This window comes from Phoxinus phoxinus, assembly GCF_949152265.1.
Source record: "Phoxinus phoxinus genome assembly, chromosome: 20".
NCBI classification, from domain to species: domain Eukaryota; kingdom Metazoa; phylum Chordata; class Actinopteri; order Cypriniformes; family Leuciscidae; genus Phoxinus; species Phoxinus phoxinus.
Genome location: NC_136895.1, coordinates 14,653,566 through 14,677,699, shown reverse-complemented (window position 1 = coordinate 14,677,699; position 24,134 = coordinate 14,653,566). Strand labels below are relative to the sequence as shown.

Below are 24,134 nucleotides of genomic sequence, written 5' to 3'. Positions count from 1 at the left end.
GAGTAGACCAATCACAACAGACTTGGCCATCTGACCAATCAGAACCAAGAAGAGTAGACCAATCACAACAGACTGGGCCATCTGACCAATCAAAACAGCTGGGGCATCTGACCAATCAGAGAAAAGTAGACCAATCACAACTGACTGGGCCATCTGACCAATCAGAGCAGAATAGCTGAAATGTATATTATGGGAAAATGTAAGTGTTTTTTGGCCTTGGATGCATGTAAACCTTTTGTAGGAGACGTCCAAAACAAAATTAGGACCTTTAAAATAGCATAATAGAGCCACTTTAAGACTTCTATATGGTAATAGTTTTTGTTATGATTTGCCAACCTCTGCCTGTGAAGTGAGAATCTAAATGCTAAATACGATGTGTAAACATCATGTTTTTGACATCACATCCTGCTGTCCTTCAGATGGTATCACGGCTCTCTGTCGCGCTCCGAGGCTGAGTCTCTACTGACCCTCTGTAAGGAGTGCAGTTATTTGGTGCGAAACAGCGAGACCAGTCGCCTGGACTACTCCCTTTCTCTGAGGTACGGTACAGCCTCCCTCCAACACAGCCACATTTTATTTCTCCATTATCGTTAAATGAAATGAGCAAATCTCATCCCCATTACCCCATTCCAGCTAATTGCCTTGTGTTTTGCTTCATTTGTGTCTAGTTGTCTGTATCTTAGTTGTTTTTGTTCATTCTCACCTACAATTATTTTATTCACTCATCAGAAAAGTTAATCTTTTCAAAGAAATTGCAATATAATATAATTATAATAATCATTTTTTTAATTTGTGTTTTATATATGCATACCTTACATTTATTTCCTTCATTTTTATAATATATTATAATTTAATTTAAAACATGCTGTTTATTAAAAAGTCACATTTTAGATTCAAATTTGTTAAGCATATTTTTTTATTGCTTTAAACCAACTAGTAATACAGCATATTTTGTGATTTTATGTGATATTACTGTTAACTGTTGTTTGCCTACAATTATTAATAATCACCTTTTTTTTTTTTTTGACAATCAGAAAATTGTGAAGATTTTGTCTGCTTTCATGTGACTTTCTGTCATCAGTGCTGGACAGTATTTCTTGAATTATCTATGCATCTGCTCTTTTATCTCACATTTAAAAATATTTGTTTTTCTATTGTTTTATCATACTGTTATTTTTCTCATCATTTTATTTAGATTTAATTTTCTCCTTTTGCAAAACGGCCCTGCCTCATTTGCACACTGATGTGCTTTTCGATAGGCTATCAGCTAGAGCGATAATGCTTATCTGGTCAAATCTCGCAGCTCTAATTACTGTCTTGATCCAGAGCCCCTGGTTCCCCTCCTCTTTCTTCTTTTCCTTTTATTCTCCCCGAGCTGTAATCAGGCAGGTGAACAGCTCTTCAGTTCACAAAAGCTGCTCCTGCCAGCATTAATGAATATGAATGACCCCGCAGAAAGCCGCAGACACAAGCGGGGAGGCCTTTCACACACCTGAACACACTCCGTAATCACGCACGCCTTGTAATGCAAGTGCACAACTGCACACTTCATAAGTCATGGGCAAAAACACTCCAGAACACGTTCAACATCACGCTGAGACTTTGTTCACATGAAATCTTATTTTTACAAACCGCATTCGTACGACAGCGTCTGACAACTGTGGGAATGAATGAATGAACAGCGCTGTCTGATGTCATAATGCTGTACGCCAGCGGCCTTTGAGGTCTGATCCAAATCAAAGTGACAGCAGCTCAACGTCGAGAGCTTTGAACGAGCCGCCATTGAGATTCACAGGCTTTTTCTTGAGCCCAGATCCTTCTATAAGTGACTCCGTTCGTCACGTACCTGGTAGATAATACCTTTTTGGAGACGACAAGCTCCTTGAACATGTTAAGTCTTGAATTTTAATGTGCTGCTTCAGCGCTAGCTTGATTTTTTTTTTTTAAAGGGTGAGAAAGATACTCTCAGCCTCCTTGTGTTTTTATTCACACTTATTAAAGTGAATTGTATAGTACAGTATAATGACAGCCTCAAACAAACCAATCACTTCCTGTTTCTATACATAGAAGTCCAGCAGTTTGGACTGTCTTAAAGGGGAGGTCTAGAACAACGTTAACATCGGGCAGTGCTGAAGTTATTATATTCTTAAGCCGGGTACACACTGTGCTATTTATTATAGTCCTTTACGAATGTTGCTTGTCAAGACTGTAAGAATATGATCATTGCTGTAAGCCATGTCACTCTGTAAGATCTCAGTTGTCATTGAGACTGTACGACAGTCGAGACACGTTAAAAACGGGCGCACACAAGTTGCCTTTTCTGGAGTTTTACATCATCAATCAATGACATGTTCGGTGATGTCAGCTGCATTACAACCAGGATTCAAATGGTGGCTACAACAATCTCTAACGTTAATTTTGGTCATGGCTTGCCCTGATAAACGAAGACAGTTTGATGGTTGTCGTAGGAGAAGTAGGACTGAGAGTCAAATCTTCTAACACTGCCAGAACTTCATCTGAGGTAAAATTGGATTGCAACGGTTATTAATCGGCTATCGGCGAACATGTCGAACTAGCGATCAAAGACTTCAGATTTTAGCCTAGGATCAGAGGAATCTTTTAGGATTTGCTAAATTTGTCTCAGACGGCCAAATCGTGGCCAAAATCGCACAGCGTGCACCCGGCTTTATACATTACTCAGATTGCCCTATTTATTGTGGGTATTCTTGTGTTCACCAGTGACCTATATATGAGATTCACAGGCACACCTAGGGATCATGTTATATTAAAGCTGTCAAGACATGATAAAATCCATATATTCCAATCATTTTAACATATGACACAAGCCTATGGCGCTATGGTTCAACGATGGTATAATACGATGGTACAAGTGGTGTTTGTTTTGTTGAAAGCATTTTCAGGTTTATTTTGTTGCTCCACATGCCCAAAGAATAATAGTGGTTTTGTATGTTCTTTTTCAGGAGCTGCCAAGGTTTCATGCACATGAAGTTCAGCCAATGCAAAGATGGCCGCTATATCCTGGGCCAGAACAGCCCTCCATTTGACACCATCCCTGAAGTGATCCACTTTTACACCACACATAAACTCCCCATCAAAGGAGCTGAACACTTGTCCCTGCTCTTCCCTGTGCTGGTTCAGACTCTCTGATTGGTCAGAGCACTGCAGTGAAAACAGACGGCAGAGGTATATGCCATTGGGAATGAACATTCAACAAATACAGCACACCAACTTATGGCACCCTCATGTCTTGATTGTACAAAAGCATCTGGTTGAGGACACAAACATTTACATTAGATACTTTAGATCCATTTACAGTTAGATCTGCTCACATGCCATTTCACAATTCTTTTCAATCTCACCAAATTAACCTTCTGTGAACCGTTCTGGACTGGTGGCAGCGAGACCTGTTGCTTGTCTTCAGTCGTCTGTCTGTGTTATTCTCCACTGGGATGGTGAATTTGCCACTGCTGATGTTTATTGATCGATTAGTAGCCTCTTAGGATGAGCGGACGAGCCTCCGCTCTTTTATAGCTGCTGTAAAAGACATTTCCACACGGCCGTTTATCGTTTCTTTCAAATTTGTAAAGCCTTTTGGTTCTAGTAAGACCCTTGAGACCACACACAAATGTTGTTTGGCTGTAGTCCTTGGAAAACTTTCATTGTCTTTGTTTGACCTCAGCTTTGTCAGTGTGGCTGGTCGTAGATCAGTGAATGTTGGCACATTTTAATGTTGAGGACAGTAGCTGAAACCAATTGATTGATGTGATGTTTGAATCATGATCACTCACAGAGATGTTCCTGTAATTGGTATATTAGGTCACCGATACAGAAAAATGCTGAAAATGTGTTTCTTTAACTCCTGTTTGTAAACTGATTTACATGTGTTATATAATAAACTTTCTAAAGAGAATGCTAGTAGTTAATAACCGATGCTTCAAACTGTATTTTATGTCAGTTGCAGAAAGTTTGAGATATAGACAAGATTTTTATTTATTTTTACATTTGTATTTTACATACATGTATGCAAAACCAACCACCTTGTTGGTAGTTTGTTCTAGATGGCTGCTAGAGAGTTCTGGGTCATTGATAAGGAATTCTGGACGGTTGCTTGGGTGTTCTAACTGGTTGCTAGGTTGTTGCACACTGGCCTAAGCCAAAAGAGCCCATCCCCTTTGTCTCTATGATCTTCTGGTCTCTAAATATGGCTTGGGTCCATCCTTCAATTTTTGTCTTAATATATTTTTGTCTGTTTTGTTATCTGAGATAATGAAAAGTCTGATTGCGTAAAGTAAGTAACCAGCATGTAGTAACCACAGACAGTTGTGCAAATCCTTAAACCCAAGAATGAGCTATAGTCATTTGGTTCGCATTGTTGTTTTAATGTTCTTTATAAATAAATTGGAATTTGAGAAGTCATATTGATATCGTAGAAAGCACCAGTAGGCATTTTAATTGCTGTAGCTTGCCATGCATATTATTTTTATAGCTTCACATTGTTTATTATCAGGAGACAGAGAAAATGGTGTTGAGATTGACAGAAAGATGTGTTAATGGTTACTACACGCGTGTTTTATCCTGGGACCACATGCCATGCACAAAAAGATTGCAAAGATGGAATGTTAAGCACGAGTGTGAACGTTTTGCTTTTCCCATTGCAGCCCCACAGAAGGCCGTCTTTCTAAATCAGGCAGTGTTTGTGTGTGTGCGCTTCCTCATTATCTCTGTTCTGCCGAAGCGAAGCGTTCTGGGATTGCTTTCATTACACAGCCAAATGAAATGGCGGAGAATGATTACTGGTGTGACGGGCGGAGAAGGAGGTTCAGATCAGTCCTCGTCCCTCCAACTTCAGCAAGGAAGATGGTGAGATAAAACGAGGGGGAAATTAAGAGTTGTTTGCAAGCACACTTTTTAATGCAATAACATTTGGGTGTGCTTCGAGATGTCTATCACAATTTAGGATATGCCTCACCGATGTGCATATTTTATAAGCAGATGATGATCTATCAGATGCGCTCACTGAAAAAGACACCTGCGATCACAACGGAGCCAGAAATGATTTCACACTCAAACCACTCCAATCTCGACCAAGCCCCAAAACTCGCGATCCCACGGCGGATGGCATCTAGTGCTCGTGGCTTCTGTGTTGGCTACTGGTAACGATTGTTCCCAGCTGCTCTGACACATATCCAGGCATGTCCACATGTGCGTCTCAAGCGCCTCGTATCACATTGTCCGAGACAGACACATTAATCTCGCTCAGACATTCCACAAACAGGCACGCACTCACTCTTGGAGGGAAAGCCTTTTCGACAGGTGTGTCTGCTAGACTGTAACCAGAGATCGGTCAAAATTTAAACAGCTGAAACTGGGGGCTCATCTACTGTGTCAATACCTCAAAAGCCCTACGACGTCTTCCTCACAATGAAAGCTGCGCTAATTCCTCTGGTAATTAGGCTCTTACTAGTCATGGAATAATTAGGCCTTACAAAGAGAGGCATTTCTCAGCCGCAAGCTTAGACAAAAGCCCAGCAGTGAAAAGGGGGCCCAGATGTGCACCGAAGGGTGGAAAAAAATCAACCGCATTCACAAGGGCTGCCGTCATTATCGTGTTACCGGCGCTCAAGCAAGGTGTCATCTGGATTTCATTATGGTGAGGACTGGCAACTTATACCATCTGTTAATTTACTGACATCTGACCTTTGAACCCTCCTCCCGCCCTTGTGGGCAGCTGGCCCAGATAAAGTCCTCATCTTGGAGAGCTTATCTCCTAAAGCCCCGTCAGATGCAGCTCGCATACGGCTGCAGCTGAAGGCTATTGTAATGAATTGAAAAAAGACAGGGCTCTGGGGGAGGACTGAATGTATCCTCGGCTCTACTTCAGAGGATAAGGATAGATGATCCTCAGATTTCCAGGTCTCATAATAGTAATTCAGGTGCACGTATGATGTGATTAGGCCAAGTAGGAATGCTCCTTGGTTCGATATCCCTGGTCCTGAGCCAAGATTCATATCAAACAATCATACTTCATCAAACTTACCCCTAAAGGCAAAGGGGTAATGGTTCTTGCATGACTTGGTTAAAAGTCTAGGGTTCACAAGCAAGTTATACACCTTGGGATCTCACTGGTGGAAGAATACATTTATTTAACACTGTTGACAAATTTGCAAATAATTGTCTCCTGAAAGGCCCACTGAAGTGCCTTGAAACGTGCTGCATTTTTCAATGTTTTGATGTAATTTCTACTAATCTCCTCAACTTCGCTTTCAAATATAGCATTCTTTGCAGAATTCAAGGGATCCGATACATTTTCTGGTCTGCGCTGACTGCACATATGATCCGCTCCGTGCACCGTCTGCTCCAGTCCAGAGACACGATCATAGCACACTGCAGCGGTTCACGTAACACTAATGTGAAACCAGACTTCATTCGCCCCAATGAAAAGTATATTTACACTGTCCAAATCGTTCCCTATATACAGTAGTGAACTATGTGCCATTCACAATAAGAAAATTCTAAATGTGTGAAGTGACCGATTTTAGCTGCAGCTTCAGTGTCTATTTATAATGTGGGGGGGCGGGTTGCTTTAGTTTCTAGAGAGCATTTGATTGGACAGAAAATCTGATAAGTTTTGAATGCTTTGTCTTCTAAAAGCGAATTGTCATTGTTTTGAGCACACTAGCTTATAGATAACAGTAAGGATAACATATTCATACTAAAAGCCAAAAATCTTCAATTTTGATTTCATGGGGACTTGAAGACCTTGAAAAGCTGGTTCAGTTGGGTTTAATTAGGATTGGAGCTCAACTCTGCAGGAAGGTGAATTTTTTAATATTTTTGTACCTTACCTACCTCATAAAGAACTAATATGCTATATTTAGGGGTAGATACCGTAAGTTGCAACAGTGTACCTTTGGGGGTGCTGCCCAAAAGGCAAGCTAAAAGTACACTTTCTGCATTATTTCTGCCAGTGAAGAACAACCAGGCATTTTAGTATTACATTTAGTCGATTTTATTATTCATTTTGTAACTAACATAATTGTGGCACCCCTTCATTAGTACTCGCGCTGTCAAAAAATACGACTGGGCTTGTCACAATACAGCTTGTCAAAGTCTGGCATCTTAGTCGAAGCATCCTATCTCCGGTTTTATATCCAATTTGGATTGGTCTTGAGGCAAGGGTGCTGGATCCTGCCTTGCACTAATAAGTGCTAGCAAATGGTACCAATAGTTTTGGCGTGATCAACGACATATTTACTCACTCTCATGTCATTCCAAAGCTGAATGTCTGTAGGGCAAAATATTTTTTGATAAATGTTTCCATGTCTATGTCTGTACAATGAAAGGGGTGCACTTGTTTCGGAGTCCATTGACTTTCTTTGTTTAAACTTTGGACCTAAAATGTTCTTCAAAATATCCATCTTTTGTGTTCTCCAGAAGTAAATTAGTCATACAGGTTTGGAACGTACATGAGGGAGAGTAAATAGTGACAGTTTTCATTTTTTGGTGAACTTTCCCTTTAAGACCAGGGCTCTAGCTAATGATTGTTCTACACCAATCCTCAGGTCTTGGGCTTGCAAGCCTGGTCACGGGCTAATGAGGAGGTCCAATTCCAAACCTCGACCAGAAGTGAACCATGAAGAGATTATTATGGCTTCTAGGTCTTGGTCCTTACGCATTTCCTAAGCAACACACGTACACACAAACACCTTCTACCTCAGTCAACCCTTGAAAGCTTGTTAAATGTGACCCCTGGACCCCGAATGGGAGAAAATCAATTGAGTGCTCTCACATTGGCACATCCTGAGTCGCTGGTCCAGATGGAGGCATTGTTCACACTGAGTGCAGAGCCAAGCAATGTGCCAGTCTGATGTATTCAGCCACAGAGACTCCCCTCAGCTCTGACAAGCACACAGACAAATGAATATTCTCAATAGTGGCCATCCACAATAGCTCAGTGGTCCGTGCTTTGATCCATTGTGGCAAAGAGCCATTCATTACATGAGGTGCAGAGGCACATTGTGTGTGGCAAGTGTGTAATGCCTCACTTTAAAAGGATTAATGTCCTCTATGTGGCGTGTGCTTATTTCAAGGACTTTGCATAAGGCTTTTTGTCGTGTGTTGTGGGTTGATGTTTGTTTTTGCTCAAGGTTACGCATTATAGAATCACACTTAGCCATCATTGTTGTTTGTTGATGTTGATTCTTCATGACACTTCAACCGTTTGGTGTGAAATCTCTTGACGAACGGATTCTGTGATACTAAATGACTTATACGGTAGTTTTCAGCTACGAGATGCCAACAGACATGATTTAACCAAGGAAACCGCCTTGGCTCTTGTAAATGAGTTCGATTTGTTTAGTATTCTATTTTTTTCCCCGTCAACCTGACTGCAAAGATCACGGTGATGGAGAGAGAGAGTGTCTACAGCTTAGGGTGGTAAATTACTTGAAATGTCACACTTGTCAAATGCTGTAAAAAACATTCTTCAACAAAATGTCACTTGTTCACGCAATGTTCTCAATATATGAACAAAAGTCATGTTGAACCTCAATTTTTTGTTCTTCCTGCCTTCCGACGCATGACGTATTGAGGAACACAGAAGCGTAAAGAATAGAGCAAAACACTTTTTTTAAAGACATGTCTTGAGTGTGTTTCCCAGCCGTTTTTGTTTAAACGCGAGAGGCGTCTACTCTCGCTTAAGCTTACGCTACTCTTACATTCTAATACGTTGGGTCAGAGGTCACTCTAATATAACTAACATTCACTAATATAACTGATTGTGTTTGGCTGAAAGAAGAAAGTCTTATACACCTAGGATAGCTTGACGGTGAGTAAATTATGGGAACATTTTTGGGTGAACTATCCCTTTATGAGGAAAATTACTGGTTCAATAGAAGTTAAGCTCAATCAACAGCATTTGTGGCATAATTTTGATGACCAGAATACGAGTATTTTCAATGAATCACTTGTTTTAGTTAAAACAGCAAAAATCCAGGCTACTGTGAAGTCCCCCTGTAATCAATAATTTTATCCCTTAAAATTCATATTTTATCACCAGAATTACATTTTTCCTTAAAAAAAAAAAAAAGTCTTTATGCCTTAAAATAGCTTGAATGTAACTCTACACCCTTGCTTCATTTAGTATACGCAAATCTATGAATATGCAAATTAGCCCCACCTCCACTCACTCACATCAGCTCAGCCAACTTACTGAGGTAAACGCGGCACAATGGTATCACTCTTTACAAGAGTCAGACACATACAGTAATTAATATGATTAGCCTTTTGCTTGACTGTTATCAAACAGCTTATAGTGTGTTGCTAATATTACATGAACCACGTGATTGGTTACAAGATAGTTTGTGATGTCAGAAACACCAGTGATTTTCAAACCGTGTTTTTGAGACTGTCACTGCAGTTTTAAAGAGAAATACTCAGCAATGGTGATGACTTATGAATTTGCACATGGTTTGTCTTAAAGCACATTAAAAACACCACATAGAGATATAAACAACATTAAAAACTTGATTTTCACCACAGGGGGACTTTAAATGAGTGAATGGGGCCAATCTTTAGAGGGTTTTAATGCAGAAATGTGAAGCTTATATTTTTATAAAAGCACTTACATTAATTCTCCCGTTTAAACGTTTTATTGTTAGAGGTGTAAAGTTTGTTGTCACGTTTGTTTTACTGTCATGACAACAACTGTGTCAAATCTGATATATAACCACATTGAAAAGGTTAAAAAGCGATTCTTTCGCACTAAAATCTTCTTAACATGCATATTGTTAAACTTTGGCAGTAATATTGAAACCATACTTATTTTAATGTTTACATATTGGCAATTCTTGCTTTGCAAGCGTCTCATTTTAACCCAGGTTTTGGCACAAAATTTAGACTAATTTCATTTTTGTGCTATTCAACATTGTCACAAGTGCTGTCGACTGAACTTAAAGGGATAGTTCACAAACCAATTTTGACATTACTTATTATTCACTCTTAATTTGTTCCAAGCCTGTATGAGTTTCTTTCTTCTATTGAACACAAAGAATATATTTTGAAGTATGTTGGTAACCATACGGTTGACAGCAGCCGTCCATAGTAGGAAAATAATATCATGTAAGTCAATGGCTGCCGTCAACTGTCTGGTTACCAACATTCTTTAAAATATCTTCTTTTGTGTTCAACAGAAGAAAGAAACACATACAGGTTTGGAACAACATGAGGGTGAGTAAATTGTGACCATTTTTTGGGTTAACCATCCCTTTTAAGCAAGTTGTCTATAATGATCTTAGATAGCACTGCAATGGTTAGTATTTACTGCAGTATAGCTCAAAGATTGCTGCCATTGATCAATTTTTTTTTACAGGCAAAGCCATTTATAATGAACCTACCAAGCGACTGTAAATTATAGTGCTTGACTGTATTCATAGACAAAACGTGTGTCCATGGCCTTCACATTATTTGCTCTGTGGCGCAGTCCGTTTGAATGTGATACCACAGCTCCCTCTAGTGGTTATACACAATGTTTACAAGGCAATCTTAACATTAGAGTTTTTTCCCCCCACACTAACATATAAACACTTAAATTGTTTTGAGAATTTTATGTAAGTTAGCAAGTACTATTGACAAAAAAACAAAACAATTTCAAGACATTCACAACGATACCACCTCATTCTGCCATCTAAACCGATCCACAGAATATTAACCGTAAACATCCACAGTCTTCTTTAAAACACTCACTTTGTGTAATAAGTAAGAATAGCAAACTATTCAAAACGTTTTTGTCTAGTAATAAACTGTGAGAATATGTTAAAGGTCAGTCTTACACACAGAGTACTATAATAATATATATAATACTGTTAAGGCATTTTCCTTCATGAAAAGCTAATATAACGTTTTACAAATTGGGTTATTTAGATAGAAAAAAATTGCACACTTAAGCTTTTCGAGTGATTACATTCTGTAGTGGCTCTGTTATGTGCTCATAGCACATGCTCAGTTTCATAAATATTAATACATGTAGAAGTCAATTCAGTTTGTGTTTCCTTTGGTCAGCATTTGTTCAATCATGCTTTAATAGTACCTTTAAAATCTCATTGTCTTTTGTATGAAAGCAAATCCAGCTTTTGTAATCCTCAGAGTGCTGCAAAAACAGTACATAATCACACAGGAACCGTGACCAAAACATCTTGGGAAATAACAAATTCCCGCTCTTTTGTGCTGACTCCCATAGTCTCAAAACTTCCCCAACGAGGGAAGCGCGCCAGCTTTAACCAGCACCGCGGACAGTAGGTCACCTGGCCCTGAGGGGTGTGTGACAGCTGGTGGAGACGTGTCCCCATGCTGATGATGGGAGTTTGTCGGGGTCGGAACTTTACTACGCATCAGGGAGGACTTGCCTACCCCGCTCATGCTTGATTTGCTGTTCTCCGCGGTTGCGATAACTATTCCCGGGAGCGCCGCCCCTGCCACCGTAGGCATAGAGTCCAGTGGCGTCTCGGAACAGCAGCAGCACAGCACTCGAATGAACGCGGTCCGCATCTCGCGGCTGGAGAACGTGTAGATGAGCGGGTTGAGGGCGGAGTTGAGCACGGCCAGAGCGATGAACCAGTCCACCTTGTACAGGACCGGACACCGCTCTGGACTGCATCCCACATCCAGCAGGAGTAGCATAAAAAGAGGAGCCCAACAGGCCACAAAACCCCCTAGCACTATCACTACGGTGCGTAAAAGTGCGAGCGAGCGATCCGACGGCCGGGAGCTCACCCTACGCCCGCTGGACGTCACAAGCTGGTAAATGCGCACATACAGCACCACGATCGCCGCTAGCAGGGCCGTGAAGACACTGATGCAGAAGGCTATGTAGCTTTTGTCGTACAGCGGTAGGACAGTGGAGCAGGTGTGGACTCGGCCCAAACAGTTCCAGCCGAGGCTGGGCAAAGCGCTCAGCAGGACCGAAACGGCCCAGCAGGCTCCCAGAAGAGCAAGCAACCTCCCCCGTCCTGCGGTCTCGCACGGACGCAAGCGAACCATCGTCATGTGGCGCTCGATCCCGATAGCGAGCAAGCTGAAGGTCGAAGCGCTAAGCGCCACAAACATGCTCCCCTCTCGCAGAAGCCACTGGCCGGGACTGAGGAAATAAGTATTGTGGCCGGATGTGAAGATGTTGACCACGTACGCCACTCCAGCTAACAAGTCTGAAAGTGCCAGATTGCCGATAAGATAGTACATGCGGCTGTGGAAACGCTTGTTGCGCCATAGCGCCAGTAGTACAGTGATGTTCTCCAATACAATCAGAGCACAGATGCAAATCAGGAAGGCTGTCTTGCACGTACCGGCGCTGTTTGGTTTTCCCCACTTGCCCGAATGGTTGTAGTGGCTAACTATAATTTCATTCATTCCAGGTTCAGGCTGGACATCCATCTTCCACACACTCGCTCCACTCTTTCGAACAGCAGATGGCGTTTATGAGCAGCTTCCAGTGAGAAAGTTGGAAAAGGGATCCACCACTTCACACATTAATCTTGTAGGACCTATTGCCAAAAACAGGGCAAAGAAAACGTCATCAGACTTGACAACAGATAGTAAGATCTGGAAATGTGGTTTAATATGCCTGTTGAAAACTTTTTTGCTGGTTTGCATACGTTTATCAAGCAAAAAGTTATATGTATGAAGGGTAGCCTACATGTTATGTGGTTTTAGTCTATGAAAGTGTAGAGCTTTTCAGGTCTGATCTGTGTGCTAATTCGAAAGGTCATTAAATTAATAATACATTATCTATCTGTCAATCATATTATTAGGCTGTATTATATTATCAGTGACTATTTTTCAATAATTGTGTGTTCTTGTATAGCCTGAACTTAGATTTAAACTTTGTTACTACAGAAATAATTAAATTAACGTTAGCCATGTAGACACACAAAAATAAGTTAATTTTACCACCAATTCCGTCATATCACCATTAAGTGTTATGACTTCCACTTAAATTATAATGATACCTGTAGGTTATATTTGTATAATATTCGTATTTTTTGTTATTATACAGGCTATTCTTTTAAGCATTGCGACACTTAACCTGAACTAAAGCACGTTATTTTACGAAAATACAAAAAAATACAGTAAGTTACCTAACGTTACATGGTAGAAATAGTTTTCAAAATGGCAGTTTATAATCCTTAGGTGATTTGGTAGCCTATAGTCGCAATACTGTCTTCATAAAAGAAAGTAAACCAAAAGCTGCTTATTCAAATTTAATTTTGATATGAGTTTTAGTGATTTGATACTATAGAATCAATAAAGTTCTGTATAAAAAGTAAAATTATGCCAATAAGACCGCTTTCCTTTATAAGACTATAACTTTTTGAGTGATGAAACCGACTTACCTGTTATTTATCTGAGAGATGCACCTACATCTTGGGTAACTCGTTAATAAATAATAAAATGTTATGGAGATGAAAGACTTCCAACATGTAGGCTCAACGATCAGACGTGTGGAATTTTGAATCCTTGAAGCAATTTATCCGCTTTTCCTGATTCGATTCCCGAACTATTTCCAGGTTTGTTTGTTTTTTGTTGACTCAAATAGAAGTGCTGACAAATTGTTCATGGAAATAGTTCACCTGCGAGTTCTGATCCTAAACTCGCCTTTCCTCAACAACATTCCCTCTCATGCTGGGCGGGAACTCAACACTTTTTTCTCTCCAGGCAGCGAATCGTTCCGTCGTGTGCGTTTGGATTCTGAATTTGAGTTTGTTTGGAAAGGGCTCGCGCGCTAATATCAGACAGTGATGATGAAACTCGCACGTGCGCGAGCATCCTCTGATGTTTGTGGTTTTATTTTCACGTCTGTCATTACACTTGCATCCCGTATGAGGGAAATTATTGGGTTAAGTCACGCAGAATGACATAACCCCATAAGTCATTATAATGATGACCTAGCTCTGACACCTGACTTGAGTGTAAGGAGTGTTTTACACGACATTTTCGAGAGTGAAAGAGCGCGCTGTTTGATTACTCATTGAAATGTACACGCAATAGACTCTTTTGATGATTTGGCCAATGACATGTTGAAATAAGTTAGGAAAAAATATTTAGTGTTAATGAAAAAAGTTTTGACTAGAGCATACCACATTTAATTTCGCATTTACAATTTAAAGAAAAGTTGCTGCCTTCAATTTTTAAGTAGCCTACAATCAACTTGGATGTTTAAGTAATTTCAGCTTAAATTATATTAAACTGACTTAATGAGTTGAATCACTTATAAAATGTTGAAAATTGCTTATGATATTTATTTTAATTGCTTTTAAAGCATCAAAATAAGTTTTCATAATGTATTGATCATATAATTTTTACAGTGTAGGCTACTTCACATGTTATGCTTTTCTTTCTGACTTTTGCTATAGGCATTTAAGTATAATCCATCAATTCTGTGATCTGTTTTCTCAAGTCATTATTATTGTTAGCAGTAGCACTGCCCGATTTGTGAACGAATCATTCTTTGGATTCAGACTTTCTCAATGAATATATGACCCAGTTCACAAAACCAGTCCGAATGATTAATTCATTAATAATACCTACAACTCACTGATTCAGTGATTCAGTGATCAGTGATCTCTTATGATACTTTTTGATGATTTTTGAAGTTTGAAACCAACTTCGGTCCACGTTCATTTTAATTGCATGTGAAACACTTTTTGTGTTCCACACCCAGAAGAAAAAATGTCAAACCAAGTTCATAACATCACAAAGGTTAAGGTAAGTAAATGACGACATTTCTGGGTAAACTAGTCTTTTAATAGGGCATCCAAAATAACCTAAATAATTTTTTTGACCCGCCTCATTTGATATATTGCCTGATGACAAGCCAAGGCCCAAAACATTTCCACGTACAACATCTCATATCCATTCTTTAATCAAACATTGTTTTTCATGGTAAAATGGGAAAAGCCATTTTTTCCCTCCCTTTGGGGCGACAGGTCATCACTCTCCCAGAGCCTCGATCCACTCAAGACACGCATGCAAAACAACACAAAAGTCCTGTCTGGTTTCATATGTGACACATTTGGCCTAAAATTAGACCTTGGCTCTAAATAGCCATACATTCTCCACGATGATTAATAAATATAAAAACATCAAAGCTGAACTTAAGCGTTTCTCCCTTGCTGTGCACAAACCAGACTTCACATTCTCACAGTATTCCCAGAGGACAGTGTCCAATCTAGCGTTCCAGTTTGGGGATGGTGCATGGGCAAAGGAATGTTTGGGGAGGGGGGCGCTGCATGGACCACGATCACGTTCTCTTGGTTCTGATCTCCCCCACTTTACTCAGTCCAATCAGATGGAAGATCTCAAGTTGAGTGAAGGAAATGTGGGGGGAACATTAAGTTACACTCTTAAAAATAAAGGTTCTAAAAAGCAGTTTTTGCAGTGTTTTTTTTAGTGCTGCGCCCACAACAATCCAGATATATCTGAAAGCAGTGAAACTCTCTGTCCACTCTTCTGGACTTAGTGTTCGTTAAACATCTGAAAACACTTCAATCTTACTGCACCAGCTTAAAACATAATAAAAGCTCACTGAGATGATACCGAGAGTCCATGTATAATAAAGTTTACACAGCATTCTTCTGACACAACCATTTTCTTTACAAAATATCCCACCACTTAATTAAAATAACCATTCCCTTTATGGCATATTTTGAACAATTGTCATGGTTTGCAGCATTAACGCAATTGCGCATGCATTTTCTGTCATATTATTTGGAATGTGATAAGCAGTGTTGGGGAAAGTTACTTTTAAAAGTAATCCATTACAATATTGTGTTACTCATTAAAAAGCAACTTAAAGCATTACTTGCGTTACTTTACTTTTGTGTTAAAGGAGAACTAAATTTTTAGTAAATTTGGAGTGCTGTCAATACAGAGAACAACAACAAAAATCGGTGTTGCCTACACCGTGTTATCCTCTTTTTAAAATTTGCACCCTATTGACTTGAATGGGGCAAATTTTAAACCTGCTTTTATTTATCTTATCATCCTTGATGTGTCATTACAAGTGCCCAGCCATGTTGAGTGATTCCTTCAGAGTGAACACGAGTGAATCTGACTGCAGTAGATGTGAAAGATATGAATAAAAATTATGTTAATTCAGCCAGCGCAAATACCTGTATTTACATCCTATTTTCGGTCGAAGTCCAAAGTAGTCGATTGTCGAGTTCACGCGCATAGGTTTAGTTATCTATGATCACGCGCGTGAACTCGACAATCGACTACTTTGGACTTCGACCGTAAACAGGAACTAAATACAGGTCTGTGCGCTTGTTGAATTAACATAATTTTTATGAATATCTTTCACATCTGATGCAGTCAGATTCACCGTGTTCACTCTGAAGGAATCACTCAACATGGCTGGGCACTTGTAATGACACATCAAGGATGATAAGATAAATAAAAGCATGTTAAAAATTTGCCCCATTCAAGTCAATAGGGTGCAAATTTTAAAAATAGGATAACACGGTGTAGGCAACACCGATTTTTATCGTTGTTCTCTGTATTGACAGCACTGCAAATTTACTAAAAATTTAACTCAATGTTAAAATTGACCGGAGTTCTCCTTTAAGGCTGAGCTTGTCTGTTTTTAAATAACAAACAAAAAAGTTATATTTTTGGAAAATTGAAAGGCCCTTTAGCACCAAACGTGAAATATATAAGCGTTATGCTGAAGGAAATACAAATTCACGCATGTACAGTAGACAGCGCAGTGGTTTTATTTTCCCCATCTCATACACCATTGAAAGATATTTTTGTTATGACCCGTGTACATATGTTCAGGAAAATTAAGTATATTAACGATAATGTTATCAATCACTTGCTATATCCTTGTCAAATGTATTAAAAAATAATGTATTAAAGTCCCCCTGTGGTGAAAATCAAGCTTTTAATGTTGTTGGTCTAAGTGGTGTTTTTAGTGTCACAAGACAAACCATGCGCAAATTCATAAGTCAACACCATTGCTGAGTATTTTCTCCTTAAAACTGCAGTTAACCAAACACAGTCTCAAAAACGCGGTTTGAAACCCCTGGTGTTTTTGACGTCACAAACTACCTTGTAACCAATCACATGGTCAACGTGTGATCATGAACGAGTGGATCTCTGAGCTGGTGTGAGTGAGTGGAGGCGGGGCAAATCTGCATATTCATAGAACCGCGTATACTAAATGAGGCAAGGGTGTAGAGTTACATTCAAGCTATTTTTAGGCATTTTTTAAAATTTTCAAGGAAAAAACTTTTAAATATGTAATTTTGGTGATTAAAGATGAGTTTTATGGAATAAAATGATTTGGCTATTGGGGGACTTTTAAGAAGTGGACCGCTACACAGGTTCCGTGCCATGTTTTGCCGATGATCTATTATATTTGACCGCTATTTGCATTTCCAGCACATGACAATAAAGTAGGCTAAAAAACTTGAATGGCCTTCGTTTATTTGTGAAGCGGTATTCTGAAACTTATGTATGTCATAATTGGCTTAATTTGGCTGTTGAAATAATGTAAGTATAGGCTAGTATTTTAAATCGGTCGCATAATAGGCCTATTACCCAATTATATTTTGGTTATATGACTAAATAAATATATTATGCATATTTTTGGATCTCCAACATGAAACTTGTACACTCGCTTGAGGTGGATCATTTAGCCTATTATTCGACAAAAAGAAATGCACAAAGAAACATATATTTTGTTGTAAATTTAAAAGTAATGTGTTACATACAAGTTACTTGAAGAAAGTAATCTGATTACTTGTGCACTTGTTACAATGTAATGCATTTCCCCCAACACTGGTGATTAGAAGATTATACAAGGTAACATTTAAGTGATACAAGGTACTATGAATGTGAATATATGTGAATGCCAGTTCCATCATACATATCTATGGGTATAATATGCATCACATGACTCATACATAATAATTATTATTTATTATCTCTATACAGTCCCAAAAACGATGTTTTCAAATTCATCCACTTGGTAGAGCAGCTTTAAAAAGCTGTTTTCACTCGACAAAATGCCATCTCAGTGTAGGCGGAAGGTCAAAACAAAGAGAAATATTTATTTTTTACTTATCCAGATTAATGTGGATGACGTATGAGTGTAGATGCCATTAATTCTATCAAAAACATCCAGAAGACGTTGTTATGGCCGTTGAGTCCTACTTCCACATTTTGTTTAACTTGGACTTTGGGGAAAGGAGATGCCGTAGACACAAAGTCCCTGGTGATTTCTCTTCCGAGTAATCAGCCGGTCATTTTCGAGGTATGTTTTTAATAGCACCGTGCTAGATTTATTGGGCTGGTGTTTGGTATGCTTATGGGTACTGCTGTGAGTCAAGGCTTCCTGACACTGAACTTAATGGTGAGTTGGCTGGTGTGGAATGTAAAGTTCAGTGGGAACTCAAGGGGTATGTGTTTATGAGTGTAGGAAAATGGAAAATCTCTCGGGCCTTCACCTTTCTGCCCCGTCCCATCCCTCCATCCTAACTGCCCCGAGCCCATACCCATACGCCTGCGCTCAGACACCAAACATCTGGCTTTTGCTTATACAGTAACTTACCACATTTTACAAGTTCCCATCAATAAAAGCTTCTTTTTCCATTAGTGGCACATCCACGCCACATCAGAACATAACGGTCGGTTCTCACATCCACGTTCTCATGATCCTTCAGGGATCCAATAACGTCTACTGTAGCCTTCCTGTAGCTCAAACAGTAGAGCGTTGGCGCTTGCAACGCCAATGTCAGGGGTTCGATTCCTAGGGAAAGCTAGAACTGATAAGAATGTAAATGTGTACCTTAAAATGCAATGTAAGTCGCTTTGGATAAAAGCGTGTGCCAAATGCATAAATGTAAAATGTAAATGTACTAAAATTCCTGTTTGTATACCAATCAGAGTCCTCTCAGACCAAATCTGCTGATACGAGTGTGAAGAGTATCTTATCTTGGCTTTTCCCATTGTCTTATCTACTGGTCTAAGAATACTTTTGACATTTGTTGTACCTCCTAGAGTCCTATTTAAACTGCTTTTTTCTCTACAGTTTAAAATCGTACACTTACCTGTACTTACAGTGTACATACCTAAGAAAGTACTGGGTAATATGCGGTAACTACATGGGTTGAGGTTAGGTTTAGGGGTAGATTCAGGGTTAGTATAGTTATTACATATATTGACATATTCTTATAAACAACAAAGCTATGCCTTTATAATTGTAGGTCTACATTTTTAACTTACTTTTTTAACCATCATAATGATAATGATCATATATAGCCATAATGACGCTATTGTATGTGTATGGGGGTCATGTGTGAGATGTCATTTACAAGAGGAACTTTTTAACCATGTAGATTTATTTTGGCTTGCAAACACTTGCACTGGCTTGCACTAAATAAACTTTTGCCCTTTGCTGTTGAAAATAACTTGTGAAAAACTTGGATGGCCGTCATGTAAACAACTCTAGCACTTTGAATCTACTCGGCACTTTCAAGACAACAGCAAGGCTGGGAATGCTTTTCTTATCCAAACGCTTGAGGGTGGGGATGTGCCTAGATGTGTCCATTTCATGTTAGATGTCGAGTGTAGAAAGAGGTCATCTATTAAATCAATCCATCTCTGTCCCCACGGATTGGACCAAAGCATGTGTGTTCTCGGGAATTCAAAAAATATGCATTTTGGCTCCATATGTCCAAACAAAAGCTATTCTATGTTTAGTGATAGTGTGAGACAAGGTCAAAATGAGACTCCCTCAAGGATGTTACAGAAGGCTGGAGTGATTCTGAATGCGTCTTATTTTGACCTTTGTCTCACACTATCAAACATCTGGACCAGTATGTCTTCAAACAGCCTGGAAAACATCTTAGGTCCAGTCATCATCCAGTCCTCACTCTTCTTAACACGTCCTCATTTTCAGTCGCCTGTAAATTGTCAAAACTATTTTAAGTGAAGGAGACATTCCAAGATATGTTATTATTCAACTCCCTACTTCTTGATGTGCATCTGCGGGAAATCCAACTGAAGATTGCATATGGACCCTGGATGCATTAATATGTGACTATGGGAAATTCTGGTGAAGACACTTAATTACACATACTATATAATATACATAAAAATAATGCACATATATAAAAAAGTTATACAGTAATATTTTAATTGTATAGTTATTTAATATTTGCGTGCTTGCATGTGTGTGTGTGTGTTAGTGCACTGTAAAAAAATGTTGTTTCAACTTTAAAAAGTAAGTGTTCACGCTGCCTTAAAATTTTAAGTTTAGTCAACTTGAAATGTGATATTTGAGTTGACTAAACATAATATTTTTAGGCAGCACGAAACTCTTATGGCGCTTTTCCATTACCAGTACCAGCTCGACTCGACTCAGCTCGTCTCAGCTCGGCTCGGCTCGGCTCGGCTCGCGTTTCGCTCCGTTTTCCATTGCATAGTACTTCCACAATAGTACCTGGTGGTCGTCATAGCGACGCGACACACACCCGCTACCCACACACACAGGACAATGGAGGAAATCGAGTGTATGCTGTTTTACATAATATTAGTAATGGGTATATCACGCAATCTCTGGCAAAACTATTTAAAAATGCCGGGGTTATTCAGGATACTCCGTCTGGCGCGTGCAATGATGGCGCAGTGAATAGTGACGATTCTCTCTGACCAATCAGCAGTCACCCATGTGTCACGTCACGTTTTAGTATCGCCTCAGCTCGCCTCGGCTCGCTTAGAACCTCGCCGGAGGTGATACGAAAAAAAGTACCTGGAAGCAGGTACTGGTACAACTTTTACACAGTGGAAAACCAAACAGAGGCGAGTCGAGTCGAGGTGAGGCGAGCCAAGGCGAGCTGGTACTGTGCAGTGGAAAAGCGCCATTACTTTTTTTTATTGAAACTATTGATTAATCACGTCTAACATAAAAGTTTGTAAATATACAAACAAACAAACACACAAATATGTTACAATTATTAACACATTTAACATGCCTGTCCCAGAAATAGCTATAGGTCACCTGACATTTCAACTCACTCCGTGATGCAGCCAATTAGAAAGCAGTTATATTCCCACTTAAATTCAAGATATTGGGGCAAAATGTCCCATGAGTTTTTGTCTCATATTTATATCATATGTGATATAGTTGAGAAATATCGCACGATTGCTGTTTTTATTTCCGAATAGCACTGGTGCAAATTAATGGTTAAAAGTTAATATTTTTATTATATTTTAGATGCAATATTGTCAGTTTTTGTTAACGAAAATGACATATAATAAAGAGATTAAACGATTCTGCGTCTCTAAGCAAGACAGCAGTGTTTCTCAATGAATTCACGTTATGAGTGAATCAATCAGGTGAACCAATGATTCAATGGCTAAAGAGAGCCATTGACTTCATTCCAAAATGAATCAGCCATTTAAACGAATGAACAAATGAATGAATGAATGAATGAATGAATGAATGAATGAATGCATGCATGAATGAATTACCCACTGGCAGTTTTAGTTTCTTATTTCATTCATTATTTGATTCAAAAAAATAATTTCATATTCCATATATTAATAATAATAAAAAACATTAAAGGGATGTTTGGATTTGATGCTTTTCTCATTTAACACAATAATGACTTTAAATGATCATTTGGGAGTTATTTCTCAGCTAAATTTGATGTGCGATAAATTTGCATGAGTTGCAATAACATTGTCAGATATTAAGTTATTGTAAAAAGTTTTGAAAAAACTAAAAAATATTAAATAAAAAGCATTCATAAAACTAAAAAACAACATTTTATCAGTATATGTGTTCTCTGGGAATCAAACCCATGACTATGGCATTACTAGCACTATACCAGTTGAGCTACAGGACATATTGAATATTTTGTTTGAAAAGTCTAGTTATATGAAAGCCACAAAAGACTTAAAGGTTTGGTTTACATGAGTTCAATCTCAACGGAGTGAGAAATTGAGAAGTATCTTCCAAAACGCTAAACCTTTTGAAATGTATTGTATGATTATTTGTAACATCCTCTCATTATTATTTCTGTCCAGCAGAATAATTCAGTGCCACTATTCCACTACACAGACAGAAGAGAGGATGAATAGAGGAGTGACGACATAAAGAGCGGAGATAGAGATCTGCAGAGGTAGCACGTGCCCTGTTGACCTTCTCACCGCATCCAATGAAGAACAAGACTGTCTAACTATTGAACCAACCTTCCCAAAGCTCCATGGCTCCACGAGTGTGCCTCGCCAACTAAAGTGCTAAAAACAACATTTCACGCCGTATTACCCTCAATAACTTTAAAACCCCGTCACTAGAGAACGCCGCCTGATAGTAAATCCTTATTACCCAAATAAGGGTTCTTTTTCACCCCGTGTTACTGCAGTTCAGTGCGCTTTAGCTTCATAAACATAGACATGAGATATTTTTGTAGCGATGATACCATAATTTTCCATCCTTGATATTTCCCTTAAACTACTGTATATTTATTCTTGAAATACCACAGATAGCCAGGTTATGATAGTAATCATCACTATTAGTTTTGCTAATAATGCACTTATGTTTTAGTACAAAATTAGTCTTACTTTTTGAAATATGTTAAGAAAAAAGTTTTATGCCCTTAAAGGAACACTCCGACTTTTTGGGACTTGAGCTTATCCACCGTATCCCCCAGAGTTAGATAAGTCCATACATACCCTTTTCATCTCTGTGTGACGCACCCACCGCTAGCCTAGCTTAGCACAAAGACTGGAGGTAAACGGCTCCAGCTAGCATACTGCTCCCAATAAGTGACAAAATAACGCCAACATTTTCCTATTTACATGTTGTGATTTGTATAGTCAAAGCGTGTACAAATAACAAGGTCACATGAGACACCGCCATCTTCTAATTGTATTTTTTGGCGTTATTTTGTCACTTGTTGGGAGAAGTATGCTAGCTGGAGCCGTTTACCTCCAGTCTTTGTGCTAAGCTAGGCTAGCGGTGGGTGCGTCAGACAGAGTTACGGCACGCACGGAGATGAGAAGGGTATGTATGGACTTGTCTAACTCTGGGGGATACGGTGAATAAGCTAAAGTCCCAAAAAGTCGGCGTGTTCCTTTAAGGGATCCGTCATGTTGAGATCACATATAGCTTTGGTAACCACAAACTTCTGTTACTGTTTTGAGTGTTATTGATAGGGCTGTGGATGTACTTCAAATATTCTCAGGGTTTTTCGATCACGGTTATAAACAATTTCATTTTACTAACCATGAAAATCCTTATGATCTGTTGCATTTTAAGCTGCATTAAGATAACAAAGTCTGGCGTGGTGACAGTGCCCGCTGGTCTTGAATCAGCCTACACACAACCAGGACAACAGACTTGAAAAAAAAAAAAAAAAACTAATTTTGGACCACTCCTGAGATCTTTAAAGCGCATCTGTCTGGCACATTTTCTCCTTACCGCCCTGCACAGCACCTGTGTTTATACACCTCTGAGACTGAGCGTGTTTTTAGAACTGGGCTCTTTTTGTGGGGGGTCTGCAGGCGGACATAGCGTATGGCTAACGCTACGGCACGCTTGAATGGGTGCTTAGAGTGACCTGTGGTGAGGTGAAGGTGTGGAGGTTGAAGATGCTGGAAGGTCACGTGGTTCTGGCTGGGAGGCTTCCTTACGAGAATGTGGTGTGAAAATAAACTTAGCATGAAGCTGGGCGTGGGGAAGGAAAGACACCAAGAAAGAATTGAATTGATGTGGAATTATCTCTCTAGTCTCTAGTGAGCTCATCCTTTCCTTTGCCTCCTCCCAACTGACAGACTGGATGAAAAGCAGTCTCTTTTTGAAGTAAAACACAGTTTGAATTAAGTTTGAATGGAGAGTCCAGTTAGCCGTTAGCTAAGTCAGATTTGGCGTAGGCCTATGTCTTTGTTTGCAAGATATTAAAATTGTTAATCCAGGGTATTTTTTTTACATATTTCTGGGTAGGGCTGTAAACGATTAATCGATTAATCGAATCCAAAATAAAAGTTTGTGTTTACATAACATATGTGTGTGTATTGTGTATAATTATTTTGTATATATAAATACACAC

At 39.2% G+C, this 24,134-nt stretch overlaps 2 protein-coding genes across 5 annotated transcripts in view; one reads left to right on the top strand and one right to left on the bottom strand.

The window, feature by feature from the left end:
- shdb (Src homology 2 domain containing transforming protein D, b) overlaps positions 1-3,942 on the top strand; it is a 29,368-nt gene extending 25,426 nt beyond the window's left edge. For all 3 annotated transcript variants that reach the window (XM_079593680.1, XM_079593681.1, XM_079593679.1), the window contains 2 exons: positions 420-539; positions 2,982-3,942. In XM_079593680.1, the coding sequence (XP_079449806.1) occupies positions 420-539; positions 2,982-3,168 (307 nt within the window). In that variant the 3' untranslated portion in view covers positions 3,169-3,942. The remainder of the gene's footprint in view (positions 1-419; positions 540-2,981) is intronic.
- A 5,664-nt stretch (positions 3,943-9,606) lies between these two features.
- On the bottom strand, positions 9,607-13,767 carry s1pr3a (sphingosine-1-phosphate receptor 3a). 2 transcript variants are annotated; one of them, XM_079593722.1, is made up of 2 exons: positions 13,407-13,767; positions 9,607-12,557 (listed from the first exon to the last, which is right to left on the bottom strand). In XM_079593722.1, the coding sequence occupies exon 2, from the start codon at positions 12,445-12,447 to the stop codon at positions 11,260-11,262; it is 1,188 nt and encodes a 395-aa protein (XP_079449848.1). In that variant the 5' UTR covers positions 12,448-12,557; positions 13,407-13,767; the 3' UTR covers positions 9,607-11,259. The 2 variants fall into 2 exon arrangements, with proteins under 2 accessions (XP_079449848.1, XP_079449849.1); XM_079593723.1 differs by having other exon boundaries at positions 13,447-13,761.
- Between the last annotated feature and the right edge of the window lie 10,367 nt (positions 13,768-24,134).